We start from the raw sequence: 19510 nt of genomic DNA on the forward strand, positions 1-19510 counted from the left end.
ATTTACCAATTTGGATTTTTATGTACGTGCTTTACGAGGAGCAGAAATATGAAGTGATTCGTTTAATATGCAAAAATATCTGCGCCTCGCACGCGTATGAATATAAACTAACCAACGTGAATTAGCATCGGAATACGGGAAAATTAATCTTAGAAAAGGCGAAACGTTGGAACGCAATCCAGTGTAATTTTATTGTCAATTAAAAGGGAAAGGGTGAAATTTAATTCCTATGGAGGAGATTTTTGTCCGTGTTTGGAAGAATTTATTCGAATAATGCATTTGTAGAGATGGTATTTTCGTATTTTTATAATGAATTTTATTGTTATGGGTAAAATCGTAATTTCAATAGAACGTGGACAAGTCGTTACATTTTTTAAGGAAATAGGGCGGCTGAAGAATTAGATGTCTGTGGGAACGCACCCTAGTCATCCAACCCCTGTCTTTTTTCCCTTTTTTTTTTTGTAAATTCAGGCAGCGAAGTTGTGTCACGATGATACATGGCCGACCACCGGCATGCGTCCAGAGATTCCAGCCACGACATAGTAGCATCGTGCCATCATGATGCGAAATTATGACGGAAGGCTATTCCCTTTTTGCTTCTGTTCCACCGCAAAGAGCAGAGAAATGGCACGAATCTGACTGAAATAAAAATTATACGGCTAGAAATTGTACAAATGCAGATTTTCCATTTATCGCATCTGTGATAGTTAAAATCGTAATTGAATATTTAGAGAAATTGTTTATTGAAACAGTATATATTTTGCAAGATTATCGTATATGTAATATAATATCACTTTATCGTTGTTTGAGTTGAATGTAAAGTGAGTGGAATTAATTCGAAGAAGTTGAATTATGCAAGTATGAATTATTGATTGAGTGGAATTATTGAATTATTATGAAAGATTGCGATGTCGTGATGTTACCGATACACAAAGAGCTACGCATTCATAGCGGTTAATTAGGCAACATAGAGACGTGTTTGTTCGTCAATATCGAATGCAATTTATGCAATATTCATGAAAGATAATTTCCACTTTGTTAGCATACCTTTAATTATATTTGCACAAACTGTAAACTCAATTGCTTAATTAATGCTAATTATATTAAATATGACTATATATTATACACTAATATTAATACACTAAAATTAAAAAATCCTACATCGTATTATTTATCAATCATTTGTGTTTCAGCCTTAAGCAGAAACGTATTAAACACACTCACGTTTTTCAAATAGAACATCTTAAACGATACCAAAGCGTTTCAAGAATTTATTGATCGAATTCAAATTTTAACAGCTTAACGCTTTGACTGCCACGCCGAAATCACACGTTTCGCTCAGCACGCTACGGGAGTATTTTTATTATTCGAAGCATAATAATATAATGGCAAAATAATAATAAATCGACGATGTAAGACAACGTTCTTCCCCAATGGACCGTTTATCTTACTGGTGGTCACGGGTGACCACCGTGGCGCCTTGGTAACAGATGATAGCGACATATTATAACGAGGCTTCGTTTATTTCGACAAACCATTCGCATTCGTTATTTCGTCGTAAGCAAATCGTGCAGAATATACAGTCGAAACGCGTAGAAGATATTAGTAAACAGTATTAGGATTATTTTTATGATTTCGACGAAACATTCGGCTGAAATGGCAGGGGTAAAAAAAAATTATGTTTGCAATGTACCAAAGGTAATGGTAGATCACAACAGAGGAACACGTGTTGTAGATTTATCAGATCAAACGATAGCGTATTCTACACCACATAGAAGAACCCTCGAGTGGTACATAAAAATAGCTTTAGAGTTATCGTTAAATACATCAATTCCAAACGCGACGATACTCCATAAACAAGCAACAAAAACAAAAATCAAGGTATCGGATTTTAGAATGGTAATCGCAATGCACCTTACACAATGTCATTCACCAGAGCCGTGAAATATACTTATTCGACACAGATAGCGACACGAAACGCGGAAGAAAGAAGGGCAAGCGTATCTGGCAGGAAAATTTTGCAGAGAGTGGTATAAAAAAAAATGTTAAACAGTTAGGATCACAAATTGCTAAGAATCGGACCAAAAAGGTGACCACCTATCGTCCAGATTGTATCGACGAGCCACATTTACGTTTAAAGTGTTTTAATACAGTGCACCGTTAGATGCAACATTTGTTCTCATTTTTTTTTATTGATGTTCTAATAAAAATGTTTAATCGTTCAAAGGGACGCTTTTTATTTCATAGTATCTTCTATTTATCGGTTATATTCAAACTACCCTAACTGTCAATTTTCATACAATTTTTACAATTGTAAGAAGTTCATGCTCTCGAATGTGGCAGTCAAAGTATTAAATAACATTATAGAAAACAATTTTCGTTCACGTATTGGAAGTGACGAACAGCGGAAACTTCTGCCCCTATATTTTGTTCCATCCGAATGTACGTTCACTTGTTACGCTTTTATTTCTGCATCGTGCGTTGTCTCGGTGGATGGCCAGAGATGCCATTTTCGGGACAGCGAGTTTAATTAAGACGCATTCCGTGCTTTTTGATCGTGTAATTTCCTTAGCCGGGACGATGACTCTGAAAAATTAACTGCGTTTCCACCGGTCGAATATGAATGCGACAGCGGCGAGGCCTGAAAGGCGTCCTTGAGGTCTCGGCTACATAACCGCGCCGCATGCTAAGTTATGGAAATGAGAAAACTCTGACGACCGCGCGTGCGTATGCCGATTTATTGCAGTGCTGACCTGATTCCTTTCTTCTTCTTCTTGAGACCGTGGATGCTGCTGTGACGAAGACCTGCTTCAGAATAAATTCACCGTTAAGCGTGTAGTATCGTAAAATTTCGTGTCAAGTGGACCAGGACATAGGCTTACGGGGAAGAGGATCTCGCGAACGTGCGAGCCTATCGAGTTTTCCGGCTCTTCGATCGAACAAATTACGCCGGCACGATGGCAGAGAAAGAAAATGGGTTTAAAGCGTACGTGAGGTGATAGAAATATTAGGAATGAAGCATCGGGTCACGCGTTAAATTAATATCTCGCGATTGCTTCAATGGCACACCGTGATGAGCACGTTCGATCATAATTATTTGGAGAACGAACCTCTTCGGAATGAATAAAATTTCCTATGTTTGATAATTGCACTTTCGAACACGAAATATAAATATCGCACGAAACCTTGATTGCGTGTGATATTTGGAAACGGGTATTTTAATTGTCAAAAGTTTGTAGGTAATTTGCCAGAATAATTCTCTGTATAAGGAATTTGGAAACGAACTCTTAATATACATCGTTCCTTTTGAAGATTATCTGGTCTGTTTAAATTTTACAGCAATCAGAAGAGGTTTTTATTGGACGATGTCATAAATAACGCGACTGTTTTTTAAATAATTTTCCAAAGTAATTCTTTATGCGAAAAGTTTGACAGAGCTCTTGATAAATATCGCTTCACTTGTAGATTATATCGTTGCGTAATTATTCAACAGTTCAAATAGGTTTTTATCGGCCAATCTCATAAGCAATATGAATGTTTTCAATATGTATGTCAACCGAAGATAAAAATCTATTTGTCAGCGATTAATTAACAACGTATTTTCTCTCATCTTCTATAATCGTTTCCCATCTCCCTGCTACATTTCCTGTGTCCCATTTATCGTGTCTCTGTCATGACAAATTATTATTAATTATCAATTATTAAATAATTATTAAATCCAAGTTTCGCGTTACTTACGGTCGATCTGACAGATTAGGGTGAATTCAAATAAAGTACAGGATCGATTAGGTACTATGAATTTTATTGTATTTACCTTGTCGAATCTTACAAATAGTGAACAGCGAATATCGACGTTAAATTAATTTTCTATCGTTTCCTTTTCCGCTTTCGTCCTTTCTCCCGTCCCACGAAAATGGAATTTCCCTACAGCGTGTCTGCGCCACCCTAACCGCGTTAACGACCATTAATAGTACCAATAGCTTACAGATGCTTATAGACATGTCTTCTTATTTACTTTATCGTTACCGTATCGTGGATATATTACTATGAATGATGAGACGTGATTAGCGATGAGCAAGTATATCGAGCCGAAGACTTTACACGAATCTTCTTCGATTTTTACACACATGCACTCTGACAAACGGAATCCGGATCGAAGATCGAAATAGACACTTTGTGTAATTATATCGGGAGAAATCGTCGTTTTATTTTACACACAAAAAGAATAGATTCTGTAGCTTTTGCCTTATTCTTTATACCGCGTACGTCTGAAACGCACGTACAAAAATTGCATCAATCGAGTATCGCTGGTTTCCTTTATACCTTATTTATCTCCGATGCAATTATTAAAATTATTAATGCAATAAATGGCTCGAAGCTTTGATAGTTAACAAATAGCTTCGAATGGGACGAAAATAAAAATTTGTACGATACAAATGCAAGCAGATGAATCTTTTACAATCGATTATAATTACATATAATCGATAGCACTAAGAGCTCTGCGTCGATTAAATATCGTCTTATTGGGTCGCATGGATCTCTTCGCAGATTTAAGTTCAATTTACAAGTACTCGCTAGTAGCTAAAGTACATAGAACCAATATTCGGTAAAAATTCTAAATTATAAAAATTCACAAGCATCTATCAACTTATCAAATGTCAAACGTATCTAATGGTATAACGGCGACTTTTCCCCTTCTGCGCATGATTTTTCAATCTCCGATCGGGATAAGTCCCGTGTGACTTACTTTCTCTAACTTCGTAATACTTTGTTTTTTTCTCTTACGTTACTTTATCTTACTTAGGATCTGTTTTTTTTTCTCCTTTTTCGTTTCTTATCAAATGCGTTCCGAATAGCTCGTGTACTCGTACTCGAAGATACATACGCGGGGACGCACACATACAAAGACCGTACATACGCATGCACACGAAAATGTTCTTACTCACTCGCGAATGGCGTTGCCGTTATTTGCATATCGCGCAGCACGCGGCCGTGAAAATTTCATCGTTAATACTCATTCGATCGAACGAAGATTAAAGATCCATTAGGAATGTTTCCATGATTTTGAAAGCAGGATTTATTCATCCTCCCTTCGTACAAATTTGTAACGTACGATTCGATGCAAGAATTGAATTTTTCATCCAGTCTCAAACGATATTTTGACGTATCAACAATGGCAAACCGAATATTGCGGAGAACAAATTTTAACAATTAATAACGTAACGTTTTCTATTGAAGGGAAGAATCAACGTAATTGAAAATTTTACTAATTTCCTAATTAACGACATTATCATCGAAAGATTCCATTCTGTTATTTCTTGTGATTTTCAAGTGTTTTATTTTTAATTGCAACTCTGTGAGTTTGCTTGAGAGCCGGTGAAACATTCGATTCTTCCATCGATAATGTACTTGAAAAATCGATTGTATTTATCGTATGTTACGCGATGATCGTGTTACATTGTACGTCGTCGAGTGGAATCAATTTAATGCTCGATCGATTGTTCGTTCGTATCTTGCGATATTTCGATCGCTACGAAACTCCTGGTCGTACGAGCGTGTTTGTCAAGTTCGTGAAATTTCTATGAAAATCGGTGCAGATTTAATCTGTCTCTAACAAAAAAAAACTAATTTTCAATATCACAAGATTTAAAAAATGCTTGTTTCGCGTAAAAGAAAATCGCGATTCACTTATTAACAAATCTCACTTTGTTTCATATCGATGTAATAATTCAGACAACTCGCAATTTTTCGACATTGAATTTTCAACGGTGCTGAATTGTTTGGTGGAACAGAAATATTTAGTTTTAAATGTATACACCTTCGACGATCCATCGATCGTTTAATTAATGTTTTTCGCATATTCAATGCGGTACACAAAATCGAAGGAGGTCCCTGCTGTCGGAAATCTATTTTTCCATAACGCGTGTCTATTTATCCAGAGATCATCGGCAAGGAAATAGGAAATCGTCTTCCGCGTTCAATGCGTTAAACAATCCCTGTTTTTCACCGATCTACCGAATAGACGTATAAGAGAAAATACAGCTTACGCTGTGGAAGATAATAAATGAACAAAATTCCAGTTAAAATCAAAATTCGATTAAGTAGGTTTCGCTGTTGAAATTTTACGTAATTAATATTTAAAGCTCCGAGAGAGCCGAATTTCACGCATAAACATATGAAATGCGAATTTTAACAAATTTTTAATTAAAACGAAAATCATCTTTTTAATTAATCGCGAATCATCTTTAAAAAAAAAAAAAAAGACGAGCGGTATTCATCTGCATTATATTTTCATTCGATATTATTATTTAACAACGCCTATATTGTTCGTTTTTAAAGATTTCCGCTCGGTTATAATGTCAATCGTAACTTTTGCAGAAATATTTCTTCGATTCTATGTGTTTGCCATGTTCAATAAGAAGACAGGAAATTGTGTCCAAACCAATGAAAATTCCATCAAACAAATTCTATTACATTCATGACTGGCGTTCATTTCGATTACTGAAATTCCTTCTATACGTAGTTTCGTTATAGAGTTTAGCAGTTGTCGAGTGAAACGATGCGAAAAATTTCTACCCATCGTTCCAACGATCAACGAATATTATACCCAACAAATATTGTACTAAATGTCCCAACAAACATGAAATAGTAACAGCGATATATTTAGCGCTCGACAGTTTCTAATAGAACTGAAAAAGTAATATAGTTGTTAAACTTGTACGACATGTTTTAAAAATTAATCGGTGTAAAAATGGCATAAAAAGTAACGCGTAACAGATTATACGGTGAGAGGAAGTTTAATTCAGAATAATAAGAAGTTAAATCATTTACTGAAACAATAATGAGAAAATATACGCGGTTAAATGAAAACGTAATTCCCGATATGCTTCTCATTTTCAATTTAAAATAGATCCGTTCGACTTTGATGAATTGTAGAGACCGTAGAAACGACAGTGCGCACAATGAAAGCTTTATGCCCCTTTAAAGCAAGCCTCGGCTTCCGTGGAACGCTTTCAGTTCCAATTTAGACCCAATTATAGTGGCATTATATTTAAAAAAAATTGCGAAGAATCGTATGTGTTTAGTCTTCCAATATAAAAGCCACTAAATAATTTCACATTTTCCTTTTCTCGACGTTTTACCATTAAATAGAAAGGCTCAATTATTTCGAATTGAATATTTGAAATTTTACAATACCTAACAAACTATTACATTTTATCGTAACAGTGAGATAGAATTTCAGAAAAATCTAAAAGGAACGTCTTACACGTTTTAAATTTTGAACTCCATCTTATGAAGATTCCAATGAATAAAACTCTGCTCGAAAATGTAAAACATTTTACATTATAAATGAGATACAGATACTTCGCAGAAGTTCAAAACAACGTCTTACAAGCTCTACATTTTTCAACAATCAATTCCATCTCCTAAAAATTCCATAAGTGAATGAAATTATTTTAAATACATGAAACGTACAAAACATGACAACGCTAGCAATATGAATATACAAATGACGAGAACAAGGAAAGAATAAAGAATAAGTAAATAGGATTCGACAAGAGGAAGAATCCAGTTCTTCGGAATTCTTCTTTTTTCGAAATACTAAAAATCTACGACATTGAACGAACGATCAAAATAATTGCATTAAAACGAACGTATTGTTTATTATAGTAGCCCTCCAAATCTTCTCAGTTAACTGCGAGTAGCTGGAAAATTCGACGCTCTAATTGATCTAAGGTGGAGAAATCGAGAGAAAAGGCTGCGGACGATCGCCTTTCGAAGCTGTTTCCCTAATCGAGTTTGCCGGGAAAACGTTTTCTCGCGATGGAAACCGAACCACCGAGTGTTTACCATTAATTCGCAAATGCTTCTTTTTACGAATTCCAACGGGCGACAGAGGTACGCTCTTCAAGAAATAGAAATGGATGACGATTCCGGTGGGAGACCATCGCCGAGAAAAAGCCTGCAGGATAGTGGAGAGGTAAACAAGATATCATATGGATACGAAACGATAAATGAGGGGGAGAACGACGGCAGAGCAGTGGAAGAACCAGGGAGCGAAAAAGTTCAAGCAGACAAACGGATTACCATTATTTTCCCTTTATAAGGAATTGGAATCGCTGCTTCGTAAGCGCGTAAAAGAATATTTGTGCATGCGAATAAGACATTTCATCGATAAAACGGTAATTTGATTTTCGAGAATGCCGTCTTCGACCTTTTACATCGCAATATGATTTTTCTTTCGAAGCTCGTCCAGTGTTTGGTAGAGTAGTATTGGATTTTTTCACCAAGATGTTTATCTTTTGAGCTAGCAATAAATATTTTGATTTAATTAATGATAAAAATGATACATGACATTAACGACAGAATTGACTTGTAGAGTGTAACGTGCAACATATGACGATGTTGGGTATTCCGTTGTTCAATTACAAATTCAACAAATTGTACGAAAATTATGAACACAACTTGGTACCTCAAATAACGTTCGTACGTTTAATCCCGCTCCATTCCCTTCTTTAGGAAATCCCGAATTACATGTCCTCCCCGAGGGAGAATCAGCAACGTAGAAGGACAGTTGATCATCAGACGTCGTATCGTGTGGCTGAAATACTTCACTCCCAACAAGATCCACCGCCGTGTTCATAACATCAAACGTTACTTTTATACAACGAGTGGAAATACAGTGCTAGATTACTCTAACACTCGATCTGTTAAACCTCCTCCACCTTGAGCGTTGATTCGTTCGAGGAACGCGATATCGACCGATCGGTTTGACCTGACCGGTTGCTCTTTAGTCGACAATTCGCAACGAATCCCGTTGTACTTAAAAAATGACATACATTGGCAAGGATTCCTTAAAAATTTCTTAACGATACAAAAAGACAAGATCGAGTGTAAAACGATTTTAAGAGCAAAGAAGAAGAAGTGGAAGGTAGAAAAGAGGCGGCACACGGACCAGATGATAATTCAATTTATCGCAGATATCGGTTACACGAATGTGACTTTTGTGCGGACTACCACGTACTTTTCACCTGGCCGTGTAACAATGCTCTCGATAAATTATTGTATTATTCAGGCAGAAGGTTGCAATATTCGGCGGCAGCAAGCGCTGATTTACACGGAAGTGACCCGACGTCATTGTCACGATCCGTTTAACCGCTTCGGGTCGAATCTCTCGGTGATTTCGATTTCGCGATCGACCTCTGGTCACGTTAACATCGATCCCGTTGGTTATGCGTCTCAAATCGCGCGGATTCAAGCGGGGATCGAACCTCAATGGCGCAAAATGAAATTACGCGGTCAACTTTCGCTTACAGGAATTCGACGAACAGAGGCAACAGAGACGCGCGGAAATGTAGACAGGATTTCCGTGCGTTCGAAATTGTTTTCCAAAAGGAACACGGTATTGCGTATTGTACACGGTGTCTTTTACGTACAAAATGATAAAAATAAGAAAAAGATGGTGCGCAAATGTGCCTTTGGTTAGAAAGTTTCGATCGATGTAACAACGTACTGGATTTTCGTTTAATTAGCGCCATGTGCTACTTATAGCATGTGAGGTTTTCATCGTTCGAGGAAGAAGGCAAAACGCGGTAGAAAAATCACGGAAGACTCTGCACGCGAAATGGTAAAAATAAGAAAAAGATGGCGCGTCAGATGTTTTATTAGAAAATTACGATAGACATAGGTAAAAATAAGAACGTATCGGAGTTTCGTTTGATTTCAACCTACGTATGTTTCTCATTTTTATTTCTAAAATATAATAGCACCATTTTGCGGAAGAAACATAGCGTTCTTGTACACATGTTGTAGCATTCGTAAGTATGTTCGTTTTTGATATATGAAATTATAAATAGAAAGATTTCTAATAATCGTATTCGTCGTGATTACTACAATCGTCCGATGAACAAAAAAATACTAGTATGCAATAAATTTGAAAATAAATAATTTTGATGTACAATCTGCTAATAACATATCGTTTAATATAAATTGACCGAAATGTTCGAGCTGTTAGATAGCGAAGGGTAGAGTACATAGAAACAAAGGATACGAATCGAAAACCAAAAAGCCGATATTACTATTTTTTAATACGACGTGACGCGCTCTTTATTTGCTTTTCAGCGGTGTCGGCGTTTTGTTTAGTTGATTGAAAGCCCGCACACTGGTTCTGCGCACAAAGGGATGCTGTATGTAATTGAAGGAATCGTAATTTTTCAACAGAGGAGGCTCATTGTTATTCCAACTTTATCGTTCTCGATTGGATCGTTTCCGAAAGAGGGACAGTCGATGTGTAGAACACAGCGCAGAATTAAAACTTCCTCTTTGCTTTTGTATGGGTATATCGGTTTAGCTTTGCGTGGAAAAATATTTGAGCCAGCGTGAAGCGTGTTGTATTGCTCAAAAAAAAAAAAAAAAAGACAAAAAAGATGGTAAAAAAACACCCTCCGATTCGATGTACAGTTTCGTGCGAGCTGCGCAATTTGTGGAAAAATAATTTTAAAAAACAAAAGACCGTGTTAGAAAGAATAAAAGACACGATAAGATCGAACTTGTCGCGTCGGAAACAAATCGAAAGTAATGGGAATCGATCGTTCTTCGCTATTCCCCACTAATCGATGTAAAAGTCCCATGATCGGCTTTCGTAATCGCCGACGGGTCGACGACTCGCGTCAACCATTTCCCCGCCAGATGCATCGAAGAAGCGTACATGAAACTAAAAGAGTAGGAAAGAAAACGATAAAAAAATAAAAGGTATCGGCGATGTGCGAGAAAAGCGATTAATACGCGCGGTTGTACGTCATAGAGTGGGCGGACGTGAATTGGACAGATCGATCGCGTATATCCGGCGTTTATACAAGCGCATTTAACCAGTCGGTGGTGGGGCCCAGTGACCGATGCAAAAATGATTGTCCTGGCAACGGTCTGGTAATCAAAGTGTTAAATTTGTAGCGGCGGAGCGAAGTGAAAGCAAATTTGCATAGTCGCGCGCAATAAACACAGAGGAGGCTAAGCGAGTGATTCGAAATTTTATGAACGGTCATTGTCTGGCCGGTTGAACAACGCTTCTGGCGCCGCGTAGAAACGAGTATTTTATATCGTGTAATAATTTCAAGAGCCCACGGCCCAACCATTATTTCACGCTTCAACTTGCGCGACACATCGCCGTAATGTTTGCGTCTGTCGTTCGCGTTTCTTTTTGTCAAATCCGCCGTTGTGCATTTCACTCGCGCGAAACCCCCGCAAAATGGAACAGGCGAGCTGCGTAAATTGTTCAATCGACCGACACTCTATTCCCTTTATTTTCACGCATGAACGTAGAACGCGTACGAGGAATATCGATGTGCTTTAGATGTGAAAATCATCTCAGAAGCATCACGTTTGATTTTCACTGTTTCAATGGATGAAATCCCCATGAAATGTTCGGATGAGATTCAGAATTATCGACTGGAGATTTTTGCAAATAATCAAGAAACGATGTTTCTCGCAACTCGGTGAATATCTTGGCAAGATGCGTTTCTAATTTAATCTCCAAGTTATTCGGCCAGCGTTGCTTCGTTTAACCTCTCTGCTTTACGATTTCCCTGGATATACGTTCGAACCTGATCAAGCTGGAAAAAATGCAATCGAAGAAAATATTCTCTTTGCGAAACTCTTCAACGCGTGAACCACAAAGGCTTCGAACATGGGTTCACTTGTCGAACTTAATCAAACTTTAATAGTTTAATATTACAATAGTTAAATTAATCGTTGGTAAAGTAAAAAAATTCATCAGCTTCTGGATAAAATCGAAGCGTATTTAAATATAAAATTCTTTGTAAAACACTTCGATTCCTGTAACCCCTTAATCGTTATCAGCGGATCGTATGCGATCGCGATAACTTACGTTAGAATATATTTTATTTTCATTTGACATTGTATATTTTACCCGGTAAAAGCTATCACCGTGTCGAAGAAGAAACATCAAACAAAACAAAACACTTGAAAAGTAAATATGCTAATGCAACGATGCCGTGTTGAGGATTAAAAAGACCGGAACATGCAATTACATTCGATGAAACTAGAATGACAACGATAAAAAGTATTACGCGTACTCGCCTGTTTTTGGCACGGTTCGTGTACCACGCGTGCTCCATTCGGATAAACAATTCTAGGTCGCTATTTATTCCCAAAACTTTTTCAGTTTCAAAGAAATAAACTCTGTTCGATTCCCGGCGTTTCAACTGCGACAAGTCAAATCACTTTCTTTTCTCTTTTTTTCTTTTCTTTAATAGAATTATTCGTCGGAAGGAACGGGAAGAGCCGCGATTTTCGTTCTGAGAAAAAGATTGATATGTTAATCTGCTTGAACGAATTTCAAATCACGATAATTCACGTTCGATTTATCTTTATTTCGTTTTGATAATGTTCGTGCGCAGTATGAACCCACAAGGATACGTTTCCAATCTTTACATGCGAACCAAGAGATCGACCGAGTAAAAGGCAATGGAGAATCCTCTCTTGGTATCGTGCAGCGTTCAAAGCGAACCGCTGGAACCGCCATACGCAAAAATATTCGTGGAAATTCACGTACGATATGGTAGACGAGATGGGCGAACCTTGAGCTCGGTAAACAGGATCGACGAATGTTCACGATAAAGGGGAAAACTTCGTTGTCTGTCACGGGGAAATTTCGCGTTTCCATTTATGCAGTTCGATGTATTGAAAAAGAAACGAAACGAAAGGGGGAGGAAAGTCCTTTGTCGAACAATCGGATCCTTTGACGACATCTCGTGTAAAACAGTGGTTTCAGCACAAACGTTTCTCCCTCTCTCTCTCCCTCTCTTTCCCTCTCTGTCTTATAATAATCTGCGTATACCATGGAGAAAGTTTTTGCTGATTTCTTACTGTCTTCTTTCTTCGTATCACGAGTCGGAATTGATTCGGCTGGTTGCTGCTTATCGGCTTTCGGTGTAAAAATCGATTTCGAATGCGAAAGTGCGTCCGTTCCTTGCGAAGCTCGACATATGGGCCGGGAAAGACAATTACTTTGGATTCTTCGGAATTTTCTCGCGTTCCATTTGCCGCGAGAATGAAGGGAGTTAGCACCATTCGAACTGCAGGCCCAGAGAGTGATTAGGACATCACGGTCACCTGAAAAGCGACGGGAATAGCATCGTGATGACGATGAGAACGAACGACGTCGCCTGAAGATTCGCGCAACCACCGTGCTGCATGGCTGCTGGATTCTCGCCTGAAACATATGCGATATTTCGATTACTTCGATCGTCGTAGAATCATCTGTGTATAGTAGGTGTCAAATAAAACGAATTAAATTAATTCTAGGAATTTTCTGTCGAAAAATTTGATACGACTTCGATCATCAAACTATCGATTTAATTATCCACTATAAAAAATACGTGAAACATGTTATACGTGCGCTAACCGTTGCGTTATATACGTTACTCGACATTGTAGGTAGATGTAGAAAGCTGCAAATAGATAAAAACGCCGCTACGTCCTGAAATGCAAAAGGAACGAACAGAGTGTGGAATACGGTATAAGCTGAGGGATAAAGAAGCGACTCCCTCGTGGTACGAAGCACCGAGAACACAACATTTGCCAAGCACGAAAGGCACCGGCAACACGCAGGATCACCGGAAATCGATTTAATCTCTGTGAAACAAGAATACTACACTCACGAAGCAGCAGAAAAGCAGAGCAGATCGTACAACGGCAATATCAGAAAGCAACGTGACACAGATAGACAAATGGAAGAAAAAGAGAGATACCAAAGTCGTACAAATATCATAAGAATACATCAGACACATGTTACCTCTAGATCGGTAAATGTTAAATATTAAATTCGATAACAATAATATACGCTGTATAAAACACGAGTCTCGCGTTATATAGATAGATCGTACGATTTGGACAAACAGGGTATCGAAGGTAGCCGCTAGCCTGGGGTGAAGAGAATCCAACTGGTATATTCTCGGAATCTACCCAGTATATTCACGGAATCCATCTGACATATTCCCGGAATACACGAATCCGAACTGAATTTGGAGTTCAACGATCTCAATCTCGATCACCGATTTGGATCAATTTAAACGGTGTATCGCAACATCAATGGCTCTCAGGATCATGGAAGGATCAGGATCATGGAGTTGCAACGTATCACGATTTAGAAATCTCGAAGTATATGGTTGTGAGTTTGTGGATCAGGAAACATATATTATATCGCAGTGGAGCAACGATGTTCAACAGATACGCCTTAAGAATTTTTAAAACACGCGATATTTGATTTATAGTTGGGAGCAGTTGATCTCTTTTCCCTCGTATTCAATCAAATATAATACAATTTTGGTGTGTCAGAGAATTTTAATAATTAGTTTATTTATTATCAGTGTAGTATCGTGGACAGATTGATTAAGAAATATCGGGTGAACCATAAACAGTGTTGCGAGAAAATTGCCGACAGACCAAAAGGGTCTGGGAACTTCAATAGACCGAGCGGCCCGTCAATGCGTCGTCGATTCTTCAGCCAAATAGTTACGCGGAAGAAAGGCCTACGCGACTGTCACGTAAACTTGAGGGTTGGATGACAAAATAAAATAGCCGAGTCGTAACGCAACTATCAATTTTGCTTTTATTAAACTTTATTATGAATTCAGCAATCGCAATGGAATAGACGCTGAACGAACACACATAAATCACAATTCACTCCAACAACTTTATATGAAACCTAGTTACACTGATACGTTTCATAGGCGAAAGACTGACCCCCTCGGCGATTTTAGAAGCGACGTTGAGAGGGCCACGGGAATACGAGGTCGTCCGCCTCTTCTGCGAGCGACTTATGCTCGCGAAGGAGCGAGCAGTAAGGGAGAGAAAGAAAAACTCTCACCCTTGTAGGATAAGACGATGGAGGAGGATGGCAGTCAGGCGGCCCAGAGCCGCTTCATCGCCGTCCCAACGGACCACGACTAGAAGGGGCGATAGCGCTAAGAGCACCCCCTAAACTAAACAGACGGAGAATTTTAGGACTGGCTCGAACAAGAGGACGCGGGAAGGGGGTGCAACGGAAGATAATTCATAAAAGGTTCCCGGAGCACTCCTGTCATACGCGCAGGATGGTCATCGTGAAGTTTTAGTCGCTAGGAGTCCGACACTACTCCGCTGTTACTCGATTATTAGCAACAGCGGAGTGTCCATGAGGATTTCTCCACGTACAAAAAAAAAAAAAAAAAAAAAAATGTTACACTGATACGTTCAGTACGCGACTGGTCCAAGGGTAGAAACCGGTAAAGACTTGTGTGCTAGACTAGATTAGCCGCGTAGTAGTGACACACGTATGTGAATGCGAGTGTGTGGAAGTATGTGTGTGCGCGACGTCTCGAAAAACGAGATCCTGCAAATCGTTTATTAAATAAATCTAAAACTATTTTAATATGAATTCTAAGTGTAACCTTAGTGTTGCTTTACTTTCATTTCGGCAATTAAGATCCACAATTCTCAACAGTTACTGGTTTTCAAATCATAGAAAGAGTTTGTTCGAGACCAGCGGCTTCGACATTACGAAGATGCTTACGAAAACGTTTTCACTCAAAGAAAGTTTTTATATTCCAATATAAATTCGCAAAGATTTGAAACGGTATATTTAGTTTGCGATTCGACTGACTTTCTCTTTCGCTTGTATGATTGTAGATATACAGGGTGGTTGGTAACCGGTGGTACAAGCGGAAAGGGGGTGATTCTACGCGAAAAAGGAAGTCGAAAATATAGAATAAAAATCTTGTTTTTTAATTTTTTTTTTAATTCAAAGTCGATTTTCTCGAAAACAAAGCCTCGAACGAAAAATTGTTATTCTATATTTTCGACTTCTTTTTTCGCGTAGAATCACCCCCTTTCCGCTTGTACCACCAGTTACCAACCACCCTGTATATACATTTAAATGACCGTTTTAAAAGTTTAGAAAATGTGCGATTCTTTGAAACAGCTTTTCGCCAGCTATGATTTCGCTTTTGAATTGCTGTAACGTGCCTGAAATAGAAGATCGAACAGGTTCTGAAATGTTTCGCTTTACGAAGCCGTATCAATTGCGATCGCATTGTTAAAAATCCTCGCAGAAAATAAATCTATGTATCGATTAAAATTCAACTGCATACTGCTGATAGTATAGAGAAGTGACATTGAAAAAGCTGGCAGAATAAACGACGTTACAAATATAAAAAGGCTAGCATTTAATCACATATCGACTAACACTTCGAACAGATATACGTTGTTCAATAAATTGAACTATTCTTCATAGAACATGGGATTTATCGAGCAAAAATATCATCGACCTTCAATAATAGAATGATTTGTTCCGATTGTGATCGTAGTTTACGAGACAAATTTCTAACACACGTGTGAATAATACACCGTATTGTTGCGAATATTGTTTCAAGTTTCAACGAAAATCGTATCTATTGAAATTAACAAAGAGCTCTCATAATCGATAAAATTATAAACGTATCACAGATGAACAACTTTTGGAAAAAAAATACCATTGACGTTAAACATAAACGAGAGATATATAACTAGGCCGCGAACGTTTATACAGATTCATATTTTCATCGACACCTTCATCGAAACGGTTGGAATCTCCATATAGAGATTATTTTGCAATACATGGCGCAAACTTTTTTAATGATTTCAGTTCCGTGAAAGCCGTGAAATCGATATTATATAGTCTCAAGAGGATTCGGTATCTGGGTTTATCACGGTTCAGGGAAAAAGAATGCGGAATTCCGGTCAAAAAAGTCGTGCAGGGATCAGCAATTAAGGAAATGAGAAAAGAGAAGTGGGACAGGGAATGTAGCGCGAAGGGATAGAAAAATATGAGGTGAGAAATGATGGACGACGATGAGGGACAGAGGGATGGAAATATATCGCGAGGCCTCGACTTAGACCGGATTAATGTACGGTTCTTGATTTTTCGCTAATCTCTGATCTCCCCTCCGCCAGCTTAAGAACTCTTAATTCGATTTCCTCGTTTAATTATATGTAAGGCGACGCGATTGAAATTAACGTGGAACATCGGGAGCAAATTCGCGGAGAAATCTCATTTAAAAGCCAGCAGGGAATCGCTCGATAAACGTGTCATCGCCGGATTTTACCGGAAATCAGGACATTGGAATTAGCGTGTGCTAGATTCTTGCAGAGGACGATGGAAACGGAAGAATTTCTCTTATTAGCGGAATTCAGTCCGAGAAAGTATAACTTCCATCCCATATACATTAGAAAGATAAAATGAAACGTATCAGTGGTATTTTCTCTGTCAACGGGACAAGTTATTAATATTTTTTTTTATTTATTAAAATTTACAATCAATTCTCGCATTGAGAATTTTCAGTAATAAATTATTAATGTAATCGAATTTCTCAAAATTTAATTTTTATTGAAAAATTAGCTCGTTCGTGTTTCCATGTGTATTAGTTTCATGAAATTCTACTTAATGTTAGACGCGATGTTACGTAGCGATGAACGTAGCGTTATCCTCTATGGATATCGACGAAACAATCTTCAAGTGAAATTCACAGCCACGAAATTGCAATCAGATCGCCGTAAAGCAGAACAGTGTTCCTATATTGTACCGCTGCAACGTTTGCAGGAGGCTTAACGATCGGCTCAATGAAGCATAAATGGATCATAGCCTAGAATTAATTTCGATAGTCTAAATTATACTTGGATACACAGCAAAATACGAGCACACGCTTTCTTTTCGCTTTTATCCGCTACTCTACCGATTACAGCCTGCCACGTCAACATTCATTTAATTCGTCTCCTAAGATTTAAGTATCCAGTTTTTCATCGATATATTTTTCATGATTCGAGCGGATATTATTTGCGAACATCGTACAATTTCCTCCTCCATTCATCGTAAATTACCATAAATTAAGATTCGCCATACCGATAAAGTACGCGTTAAATTTTTGATAATAATCGCGTAAATTTTCACGAACAATATTTATTTTTTCTACCGAGAACCCAAGTTTCAAACGTCTAGAAGCTGATTCAGCGCGACAGCCTCTTCATATCCAAACTGGTTTCAGAGCAGAAAACTCCTGCAATCGTTTTCGATATTCAATTAAACGGTGACGCAGTTGAAAAAATTTACTACCCTGTTTACGTTCGACTCTAGTAAGCCGAGTCTCGCGATTAGCTCCGGATCTTCGTTTCGTTAATTGGCTCTTTCTGATTTTCAGGGTACAGCGTATCTTGGAAGGAACCGTTCATTCGCGACCAAGGAAACGAACCTATTTTCCTAACTGCTATAAAGGGATCGATCCCTCTCGCGTGGCAGACTTTCTTACGGAACTGGATCCACTGATTAAAATGGAAGAACCTAAATGGCACGGCGAAAGAAGCCTAATATACAAGTTGATCGAAAGTGAAGATTCATGATGATTCACGAAGCGAAAATTATTGGTTTTCGTTATCTTTGTCCGTGCAAATCACTGATGAGAGGGATTTCTGTGTTCGAGATGAAGGTAAATTTGTTTTCAATGATAAGGTACCTCCTTCACCTTGTTGGAGTCATCTTCGATTTATATAACAAAAGCTTGTAAGTTTACAAAAAGCATACGAATATTTGTTATCTTTGAGAGTAGAAGACTTTGACATAGAAGAAGCATAATTTCTTATTGGCATATGCAGTCGCTTACAAAATTGTTCGTACACTGTATAAAAGGCCAATTTTATTGAAATAAAATGCTACGACATTCTACTGCAAAATTAACGTGTTGCAATGTGCCAAATGAATTGAGGGCTTGGTTATCGTCATACGCGTTGAAATATAAAATAAGTATCGTTATAGAAATTTACTTTGTTTTTTGCTTTGTCAAAAAAGAGATCGTTTCTTTATAAAATGTAGGCGCAAATTTTTATGAGCGATTGGAAATGTTTATTTAATTTATTTAATTGATTATATAATCGTCTCGAGCATCATCGTCCGAATACAAGTCTATTTCACTGGTTCAACAACGATCGAGCACGTTTCCGAGAAAACCGATTTGAGTCTTTTCCCGAGGATGGTACTCTTGTCGAATATTCTGGTAAAAGAATACGAGCACTTCTAGAGTACTGTTGAGAAGTTGAGCTGGAAAGGTGGAGCCTCGTTTGTCTACAGATCCCAGGATCCTATCGCAGTCGTGGATGGCACAGAGATTGGGTAATCGATGCATAAACGAACTCTAGAAATTCGATTCCTCTCTCTCTCTCTCTCTTGTTATACACTTCGTAAATTCTATTTTAACCGATTTTTCGACGAGAGCTGTCTTGCTAAAAGAGAAGCCGAATAATTTCAAACGGAATTGAAAAGAAAGATAAAAAATTAGGCTGAAATATTTAATAACGAAATATCTATCGTACGGCTAATATATCCTTCGTAGAGTTAGATACAAATTACAACGAAGCATAAATTAGATATACGAGGAATTAGCGTCGAGTTACGTGGTACAATTTTCGATCACGTTATTTTATGTCC

At 37.9% G+C, this 19510-nt stretch overlaps 1 protein-coding gene across 1 annotated transcript in view; it reads right to left on the minus strand.

Annotated features, from left to right (window-relative positions):
* Positions 1-3785: 3785 nt before the first annotated feature.
* Positions 3786-19510, minus strand: part of LOC126864130 (peroxidasin-like) — a 352730-nt gene continuing 337005 nt past the window's right edge. Inside the window, exon 9 of the mRNA XM_050615123.1 lies at positions 3786-13231. Coding sequence (XP_050471080.1) covers positions 13128-13231 — 104 coding nt within the window. The 3' untranslated portion in view covers positions 3786-13127. The remainder of the gene's footprint in view (positions 13232-19510) is intronic.

Source organism: Bombus huntii, chromosome 3 (genome assembly GCF_024542735.1).
Source record: "Bombus huntii isolate Logan2020A chromosome 3, iyBomHunt1.1, whole genome shotgun sequence".
NCBI lineage: Eukaryota > Metazoa > Arthropoda > Insecta > Hymenoptera > Apidae > Bombus > Bombus huntii.